The sequence below is a fragment of the Atractosteus spatula genome, chromosome 11, assembly GCF_055471065.1.
Source record: "Atractosteus spatula isolate fAtrSpa1 chromosome 11, fAtrSpa1.hap1, whole genome shotgun sequence".
Lineage (NCBI taxonomy): Eukaryota > Metazoa > Chordata > Actinopteri > Semionotiformes > Lepisosteidae > Atractosteus > Atractosteus spatula.
The window spans coordinates 28,007,085-28,017,331 of record NC_142716.1 but is presented as its reverse complement, the minus strand read 5'-3'; the positions used below and the strand labels follow the sequence as shown (position 1 = coordinate 28,017,331).

Genomic DNA, 10,247 nt, shown 5'->3' with positions numbered 1-10,247 from the left:
TTTTCTTTAAAGTACCGAGACCAGCCATATACTGTATGTTTATGTTCCAAAATTAATATCGTTTATGGCCTTCACATGCGTTACAGTATGCTCCTATTCTTTTTATGCTCAGCTACTAAGATTTCCCTTCAGTGGTAAAATTCCATATAAATATTCAATACTTAAACGGGCACAGTAAAGACATTTAAATCTTTCTCGACCGACCAACGCACCACGAGTGCCCCTGTCGGTCAACCAATCACGTACCGCGGTATTTTGCGTCATCTCGCGTCACGATGCGCGATGACGTAGCCAATTACCCCCGGTACGTGCCTGTGCCGCGCACTTTGAATGGCTGCATCTGTAAATCCAGGGTACAGTGTCTATGATTTTTTTTTGTCATAAAGAAATTACTATTGGATTTTAAAGTTTTTTTTTCCTTTCAATAGTTCGTTTTGAAACGATTCACCAGAATGTATTCTTGAGGAGAATAATGTTTGTGAGATGCTTGCCTTGCCTCGCTTCTTTTAGTCAACTGTTGACTCTTTGTCAACTGCTGCAGTTCAGTTCTACAGAGCTCTGCTGGTTTAAAATGCAGAAAATGAGCTCTAATCGCATAAGATTATTCCAGTTTTTCCACAATGCTCATGTCAAACATGGGCGACCCCTAAAAACAAGAGCTATTTTCGCTTTGTAGGCCACTACGTCACCTAGAAATGATCAAGGCTGCTTGACCCTTCTTCTCTTGCCACAGGTTCTGTTCATCTCCCAGAAGCACCAGTGCACCCACAGACTGGCAACAGACACTAGTATTGTTTAAGTGCCCTTTTTATTTTCTAGTGATCACAACAGTTAACACTGTCTGTCCAACACCCAGGACACATTGTACAGTGTCACAGTTCTAGAGCAGTATACAGTATGTAATACTCTTATGTGTTTTTGGAATCATACAGGTTTATTCTGTATAAGCTGCCAGTCCACGATGAAGGAAGAGGTCTGCGATACCTCTACATGGATGACCATACCAATGGCTGGGTATATGGGAAGAAATTGGTGAATGACTCCAAGAGTGCAGTGGGGCAGACTTTGCAGCCTTTTTTGTCCTACATTCATAAAAAGGTAAGAAACCTTTATTTATAATCTGTGTCATCTCCCAGAAAGTGAGGTCAGGATATACATTGTCTTTTCGATGTGTTTATTTTCACAGGTTTCTCTTATAATTCAAAAGCCTTTTGTGCAATACAAATACAAACTTTGTATTGATATTTTTTATATTCCTTCCTAAAAGACTGTGGACTTTGGGTATCTTCTATACAACGATCAACCTCCCAAGTCATTTAAACCTGCTCCTTCATCTTTTGGACACAGCAAAGGTAAGTAACATTTTATAATGTACAAGACAGAAGGACACAGAAAATGGGGGGGGGGGGAAAAAACATCATAGACAGCACAACAAACAATATAATTGTATCCGTAATACTTGCTGGGTTTGCTTGCTTATTCCTATGATTAAAGCCAAGTGCAATGTTTGCTACATATGCAGGATGTGAATTGTTCATTTTATATATATCTAAAATAAAATATTTTAAAATTTACACTATTTCAGGGTAGAACATTTACATGTGTGATTCTGCAGATTTTGTCCAAATCATTGATTCAGTAGAAAACATTTATTTTATGATTTACTCAATATGGTCAAGACATGATGGCACGTCCGAAGTATATACTGTACTGTTTCTGAAGAATACCAACACCAGCTTTCTGTGTTTTCTGGTTTTAAAACTTGAATCATAAAGCTTTAAAGTATATATTTCCATCTTGTTTTTGTTCATTATTTTTTTCCCCATTTACATTTCTTTTACTGAGGCATCACATAAGCTAAGAACAAATCTGTTGCCATCAGAGCTTTTTCTCCTGGTGAAAATCACTGAGTTTAAAAACACTTCTGTAAGTCAATATAATACTGATGTTTATAATAAAAGATTCATCTGCTGGGTAAAACAAAACTAAAGATGCTTGTTTTGGGCTCTAGGTTTCTATTGAATTGAATTTACAGTAGCCCATTTCTAAATGAATACAGTAAATTAAATTGTTGAGATTAAGAAATAAATCTACATACTTCATGGCCAATTGTCAGTTCAAGAGAACTGAAAATAATTAATAGGATTAAGAATAGTCCTATTTTGGACTATGGTTTTCAATTCTCTTAATCTGACTTTTGGCCATGAAGTATGTTCAGTTAAATTCGGTTGGACAAAAAAGCCAAAAGTCAGATTAAGAGAATTGAAATTAGCCCAAAATAGAAGTTTTTTTGTTTAGTTTGATCAATTATACAGTTCTTGTTTGATTCTTGAACTGAATTGATTAATTGAATTCGTCAGCTGGAAGCAGGCTTGATAATGGACTCTGTTCAAAAAGAGCAGACTTGTCCTTTAAAAAGATTGAAACTGAAAAAACAGACGGATCAAAAACGATCAAATTTTGAGATTTGAATGTATCTTGTGTGACCTTTTTCAGGGATTGTGATGTTAGACAGACAGACAGGAGTGTGGCTGGTTCACAGCACCCCAGAGCTTCCAGATGTGAAAAATCATTCTACATCATTCTGGCCCTCCAGTGGGCATGAAAATTCACAGACCTTCTTCTGCGGGACTTACACATACAGCACCTTCAAGGACATAGGTAGGCGTTCACATGAACATACAGCTTTAGTATGTACATGGCATTGACATCGCAGCTGTCTATCACTTTCTGAAAGCCTTTGGTACAATTTTTCCAGATTTTAAGATTCAAGTATTGGCAGTTTTTGTTCTGGTTTGGTGCACCTGTTCTTTTCCTATTTTAAATTTACCTGTGGGGCAAAAACCAGTCTATTCTGTTATTATCTGTTGGTGGTTCAATTTCATATGCACGCTTAATATAACCCTGAGAATAGGTGGACACTAATAGACTTACACCTCATTGTGTATACAGATGAAAATAAATACCGAAATAGCCTTAGACTTTCTAATTAAATCTAAATGATGTGTATGGTGGCTGCTGAAAATGTATGTCAACATTTCAGAACTTGGAGGATAGTTTAACAAATGAAAATAAATAAAGGAAACTCTCCAAACTAATGGAAAAAGAAAGGGGGCATTTGACCTGGATGTATGAAAATGCCATGCTTACTCTTGGTTATTTTTCATTCTTGTCTCTACAGCTGTGCAACTCCAGTATATCCATGTATACTCTTTTGACTATCACATCCCCCAAACCTTCCACAGAGACCTTCAGTGTGTGGCTCAGAGAACATGCTATCCCAGGAAAGAGCCTTGGTTTATGCAGCTGCCCCTGACATCTTTAGCAGGGGAAACTTTCACCAGCTTTGCAAAATACTCTAGATTTAACGACGGTGAGCACCACTTCTTCCCTCTCGAATCTCAATTCCTTTTCATGAAGTTTCTGATAAATGCAAGTTGATCTGAAATTTCCCATATGCAAATGGCACTACCACCCATACCAATGCCAGATATTGGTTTTAAGATTAAACAAAACGTATTTTTCTGTTCTACAACTTACTTCAGACATCCCCCTTCATTCGCATTTCTTTTCAAAAGCTGCTCAAACAATGTGTGAGATGGGGGGAAACAACATTGCGAAGGCACAAAACCTGTCAGTGTTCAGAAAAAGAAAGCCAAGGCAGAGCTAGAGTCTGCAAAAAAAATCAGTTAAGTCTATGGATCACGTTTTTTTCCCAACTGATCGCTTCTTTAGAAACTATTCTCCAATTCAAAATACAGAAACAGTAGTGAACAACACAGTTGCCATGATCCATAAACAATCTCTGTGCTTCATTATTGCAGTTTGTTCCTGGAGAAGTGAAAATGTCACATCAGCTATTTTTCTCATTTTAGATATTTGGAATCAATAGTTAATTTTTTGCATGCCTCTACATTTTAAAATCACAAATGAATTATCACAGTTCCAGACCAGTACCAGCTTGGAAGAGATGACGAAATGTACTTATTCCTTCAAAATATGTGCTATAACAGCCCCACAGTGATGCTAAGTGTCGGAGTTGGCATAAGTTGTACCAATGATGTTTCTTTCACTGACAACACTACAAGAGCACTGGTGCCCAGCTGGTCATAGAGGTTGCAGTTATCGGACGCGTCTGAGATCGCTTGGATATCCCAAAGTGCCCAGCCCTGTTGGTGTTGGTATTCTGTGAATTATGTATCACTGCTGAAACTCGGACAACAATGTCTGATTTACTCTGAACAAGCACTTATTGAGCCTCTCAGAATCTGAATTTATTTAATTTTTACAAAGTCTAACTCTATTGTATGTTGGCCGTTTCTAGCCAGCAAGACCCACTTTCTCACAAAGATTTTGTTGGAACAATATCCAGTTTATTTTTAGTCAAAGCCTTTCCCAATTGAAGATGTATTTATATAAAAAAGCAGACTTCGTTTTGGTGAAACTTTCTCAATCTGCCACCTGGCAACTGAACTTTCCTACATGGTTCTGCGGTTACACTTTAGATTTAAGGTTTCATAGCATCGCTTTCTTTCAACAGAGATTTTATGGGATGTTAGTAAAGCATTCATTTATATTCAGTAGTAATTTAGGTTTAGGATTTGTGTCTGAGGTAGTTTGTAGGTGCTTTATTAACATTCTGTAAAGCCCAATTCTTGAGGAAATTGATTAATAGAATATTTCAATCTTTTATTCATACAACAATCTAAAACAAATGTTTTTTTCTTGGTATGTTGATTTAAACATAAGAAAGGATAAAAATATAAATTGTGTAGCTTCTTTAGATACCATTTAATACCTAAGAACACGAGAGGTTACATTTGGCCCATTTAGCTAATTTCTTAGTAGTTCATTCAAGGATCTCATCCTGCTGTTTCTTGAAAGGAACCAGGACTTAAATAACACGTGCAGTTTGTTCCATTAAACTCAACTAGTTTTGAAAAGAAATTGATTAATTGATCCAAGGATCTCATTCTGCTGTTACTTTAAAGGTTATTGGAAACGGTTGTCATATTTTATTTAAATACATTTAAAATAAAGGTTATGTAGAAAAGGAACAATCCAGTAAGTTTCAAACACCGCCCTTCAAAAGCAATATGTCACACTTCACACTTGAACTACTGTATATTGGTGGTGTTGATTTAAAAAAGAACGTTCTGGGTAGCAGCCAGTACAGTACAGCATTCAGAGAGGGGGGGGAGAAATACACATTCACTTGTTCTCGGTTCCAGTTTGACGTTTTGGTAGCAAGTGCACTTCCTGTTTTTGGTTGGGTAGAAAGTGTGCCTGGGACAGATTCTAACATGGAACCTGTGACTCTGTTCCGTTTCAGATCTCTACTCGGGTTTGCTGGTTAACTATTTAGGAGACGACTTCTTTGCCAAAAGTTGGGGGAAGCTTCATCGGCCTCTGCCGTCGAATTGCTCCGTGGCGCACAAGGTGTACAACGTGACGACGATGCAGCTGCCAGAGGCCAGGCCTTTCGGCATCATGGTGGACCACTCCAAGTGGTGTGTGACGAAGGGCGGGGGTCCGCACTGGACCTGCATCGCGGACACGAACCGAGAGATCAGTCAAACGAGAAGAGGAGGCGGGGCTGTGTGCACAAGCAGGCCTGGAGTGTGGAAGGCCTTCCTCACAGTAGTTGACACATTTGAGGACTGCCAGTAACACGTGGCTGGCAGAAATAGACGAACAAGAAAGGGCTGCTTTTCAAACGATACTGCATAGTTTTTCCAAGTCAAAGCAAATGGTGGTAAGTAATATGTAAGAAAACTCTGCAGTAGCTCAAGTAGGTAGTGCGTCAACACGCGTAGGCTGCAAAAGAGAAGAAAAGAAACGGGAACTGACACCTGAAGAAGACTCTACAGCTGAAATATTGTTTCTTTTCTTCTCTTTTCAGCATGGAATAAACCTTTACATGTTCCAAAACTATTCAGTACTGACCTTAATAGCAAAAGTAAAATGTATTTAGAAAGGATATGTATCATGAGGAAGTCATGCATCTAAAAAAACATTTTTTGAATGAAGTACTGAATATATCGGGGGGGAATATACGTGTGTATTAGCTTTCAACACTACACTTTTCTCAAAATATTGCAAATGCAAGTGATCTCCAGTGTCTTTTAAACATAATCAATAAGTTTGTTTTCACAGCAGTATTGTAATATATTAATAGTGTAATGCTGACAACACTTTACACAGAAACCACACAATGGATGAGTAATATATATATTTTTACTAGCTAAATCAATAACACCACAGACTACGTATTGCAAAACACAAGACAACCTATGCTTTTCAGAACAGGTGGATAAGGTTAAATAAAAACAATCACCACATCTTCATATACAGTACAGTTACTACATTATTGATCAACTTGAAGCATTGGATTATATGACTGTTTACTCTGTGGAGCTGTCCACTTCGACTGGCTTTGTAATAGGCCTGTACAGTTTAAAAGAGAGAGTTTATGTTCACATTTTTATAAAGAATAAGGTTACAGTGCCGTGCTGGTGTTTCGATCTGGTAAGAATATCTTAAGTCTATTAAACCTTCCAGCATTCCTTAATGATTTACTGATTTTTAAGTCAAAGGCCATACGCCTAGCTGAAGTTAAAAAATATCTGAGGAACTTAAACCATTATCAAGCTGGCACTTGCAAAAGCAGGCATGTCTCTAATGTTGGGTAGGATTGAGTCTCCCCTTGCAGTCTTGATTGTCTGACCTGCTCAATGCCTATGACCTCACAGTGATGTCACTCACAGTCGTGTTCTTCTCCAGTGGGTGATCTCTCTTTTATAAGCTCAAAGCATGTCAAGTGGGGAAAGACTCTCTCTCATGAGTATGTCAGAGGAGTGTGTGCACATTTCCTCATCCTGTTTCAGTTGTGTTATTTTAACCTTTGCTAATCCGATAGGTAAATATTAACCCACATATAAGCCGTGCCCGGGAATGTAGACAGTGGAAACTGAAAAATGAACTTCACATGGCACAATTTACCATTCTTACCACTTAAAAAAAAGCTCTTAGTTTTTAAATAAATAAAGTAAAATGTAAAGGTGCTTTTTTTTCTGCACAAAACTGTCTTTCATAATGTAATATTATGCTATGGATTAAAAACAAAAGATTCTTTAAAAAATCCCAAGTATAAGTTGTTATAATTAGATGCCATTGTATGCTATATTCGTTTATAGTAGTGCAGGTGGGTAGCTGCGTCAGCATGCGTAGTCTGTAAAGGAACAATAGGTTTATTCCATGCTGAAAAGAGAAGAGAGAAAAGGTTTCGGCTGTGAAGCCTTCTTCAGGTGTGTCTCCACACACCTTAAGAAGGCTTCACAGCCAAAACGTCATATTAATTTATAGACGTATCTTTAATTTGTAAAAAGCAGTTTTTGAGCAAAAAAAGATGTATTTCTAATATCACACTTAAAGAGGGAGTAGAAACTCCATTGAAACAGATGCCCACAGCCACAATTTAACGGCAGCTGATTGTCAGAGCCACCTGAGAAGTGACAGAGAAAAGCCTAATTTCACAGGGAAATGGTTGTTCTCTTTGAAAGGTTCAATTGAATATATGGAATTAATATTCTGTTTGAATGTATCTCATGAATGCTGTTAAATGATATTACCTATACAGTACTAACTACATGCTTCAAGACTACCATTGAGCAAATTAAATTCTAGAGGCTAAATACTGTATGCAGTACAGTGGGAAATATTGAATTGTTTTGGGAAGTAAAAGACAAATTATATTTACAGTGACTACTGTTCAGGGGATAAAGTGAGTTCCTGAAGTGATTATCCAGAAATAACTCATTTATATACCATAAAAATACAGTGTTGCCAAGTGGAAATATAATGTTTGTACCGCTTTCCTTGTGCCACAAGAATATTTGCCAGTATCAAATGATCATAATGTATCTCTTCCAGGCTAAAATAAGCAACAGTAAACTCTGGTATTTAACTGGAATATAGTAGCATAAAAAAGTGGGGCAGTGGTGCTGTCTCAGAGCACTGGGGCCATAAGTTCATCCTCAGACCTGTGGTTTGTATGTTCTACATGTGTTTGCTTGGGTTGTCTTCAGGTAATTGGCTTTTGTGAAAATTGTCCCTGGTGTGAGTGTGCGCTGTGATGGACAGGTGTCCAGTTCAGGGTAAATCATGCCTCTGGCTCCCCTGCAACCCTGTATTGGATAATGCAGTTAGAAAATGGATGGATTAAAACCTTCATTACCTTTATAGAATTCTTTCCTTTTAACATTATTTTACTACTGGAAACCACTGTAATTTTAAATCATATCCATTCAGCTATCAACTATTTTACCACAATATTACAGTACATTTTACCTTTTGTATATCCTTCTGAAACAGTGCTGCTGTGCATTCCATTGCAAAAAACGCTACATACATTCTGCTACCAGAAAGTCTCATTAAAACACTAAAGAAAACATACTCATTAAGTGCAATTTGAGACTTTACATCTCATTTAATATGGAGACCGTCGACTGACACTGACTCAATACATACAGTAAAAGTGGTTCAAGCTTTTAGAGACAACCTGTAAAATCTCACGGTCAGTCTCTGAGTTTGCAGATTGATTAAGACGCACAGTCTTTGGGGTGGGAATTCTTTCTTATTGGCTTATTTGCTGACAAGGGAGAGTTGACACATTCAAGAACACCATCCACAATTCAGAGGCAAGGTTATTAGATCTGCAGCAGGTGATTAAGAGACTCTTCTCCGGCTCCTCTTTTCATTGTACAGGGAGATGGCTGGGAGCAGCACTCTGATAATGGACACTGCCACCCACGCCACTATATTCTCCGCCATGTCATTCAGTTCTTCCATTGTTATCTGTTTTAAAGCAACAGCATAAATGTAGGTTAACCACGGAGGACTAACATTGTCTTTTATTGCTTTTAACAGGGTGTCAGCTGAGCATTAGACAGGATTCATCCATTCTCCCAGCAAACAGTGATAGGCTGATTTCTTTTTAAGGTCTTATTTTGTTTCGACTTCTCCTTGGAATATGTCATATTCTATTCACATTTTTTCTACAGCCTACAGCCTATTCTGGACTTTTCTTTCATTTCCTTTCCCTTCTTACCTCTCTCCCTCCTATTCCTTCTCTCTCCCAAAACCAAACCATTGTGCATTTTACTACACTGTATTACAATTAAAACACAAGATGAAAGGTTCTTATAAAATAGCTACAAATTATTTGTTTCTGGTACTAAATCTGTTTTGAAAATCATACGGCTTGGGGCACATTGCATTCTCTTCTTCTGACAAGATACCAAGGGTTTTGAGTCCCAGCTGGGTTTCTTCACAAGTCTTTTTCATAGGAACCCAATTCGAACAGATTACATACAGTAATTTCTCATTTTCTCGGGCAGTGCAATAGATGCTGTTAATGGAATACAAGTACATTTTAAAAGACAACCTTAGATAATGTGACAATCAGTGCACTTCTTTTCAGTCCTTCAGATATCCCTTGTGGTGCCTCCGGGGGAAAGTTTATGTAAATGAGAGAAGTACTCACACCACACTTTTCTTTCCTGAGTTTCGTGGCGTTTCTTCCTCCAATTATCTTCCAAATCCAGTCCGTAATCCGCTCTATTAATCCTGTTCCGATCCAAGTTACAAAAATCCATAATAAAGCCAATCCGCGATGTATCCTTATCCACTATCCGCAATCCAAGAACCATAAACCTTTTCTCCTTTCAGTAGTCCGTTATTCCTTAGTCCGATCTTTAACATAAACCTCTTTCCTCTCTCTTCCTCCAAACCGCATTCACCTTATCGGCTTCCGCCTTGTCCACTGCCTCCGGGCCACTTATATTTCGGTTCCTGATGCGGCTCAGCTGTGTCTCATTGTTTCTCAGGGTAGACCCTTTCCATATACGGGTCAGCTGATTCTTTTTGGCAGCCATTTTGCTTAGGTCCATATCTAGTATTTTAAGTAGGTCATTCCGAAAATACCTGTTATGAATGACCCTTCCCCAGGTCATCTTACACCCTTTACTTGGCTGGCCTGTAATGTGGGTGTTATATTCTATGATTTTCTCCTTGTTTTATTTATTACCTTGTCCAGTAGGTGGCAGAATTAGCACAGTAAGGAACTAGGCTTAAGGAGCAATATTTGTTTAATCAAGCTGACATCTTCCTCTAAAATATGTTTTTTTTTCCGTAGTGGTATGAAAAACACAACCTGAAAATATAGTAATGAAAATGAAAAGTCAAAG

General features: G+C 37.9%; 1 protein-coding gene across 1 annotated transcript; it reads left to right on the top strand.

Moving 5' to 3' along the window:
- Nucleotides 1-282: 282 nt before the first annotated feature.
- On the top strand, nucleotides 283-5,670 carry LOC148823791 (deoxyribonuclease-2-alpha-like). The gene is made up of 6 exons (XM_088928147.1): nucleotides 283-287; nucleotides 933-1,098; nucleotides 1,268-1,352; nucleotides 2,497-2,661; nucleotides 3,182-3,373; nucleotides 5,333-5,670. The coding sequence occupies exons 1-6, from the start codon at nucleotides 283-285 to the stop codon at nucleotides 5,668-5,670; spliced, it is 951 nt and encodes a 316-aa protein (XP_088784273.1).
- The last annotated feature ends 4,577 nt before the right edge of the window (nucleotides 5,671-10,247 follow it).

Excerpts from the sequence above, each read along its gene's own strand:
- LOC148823791 (XM_088928147.1), top strand. Across the intron at positions 1,099-1,267 it reads TGTCCTACATTCATAAAAAG|ACTGTGGACTTTGGGTATCT; the intron begins GTAAGAAACCTT and ends CCTTCCTAAAAG. Across the intron at positions 1,353-2,496 it reads ATCTTTTGGACACAGCAAAG|GGATTGTGATGTTAGACAGA; the intron begins GTAAGTAACATT and ends GACCTTTTTCAG.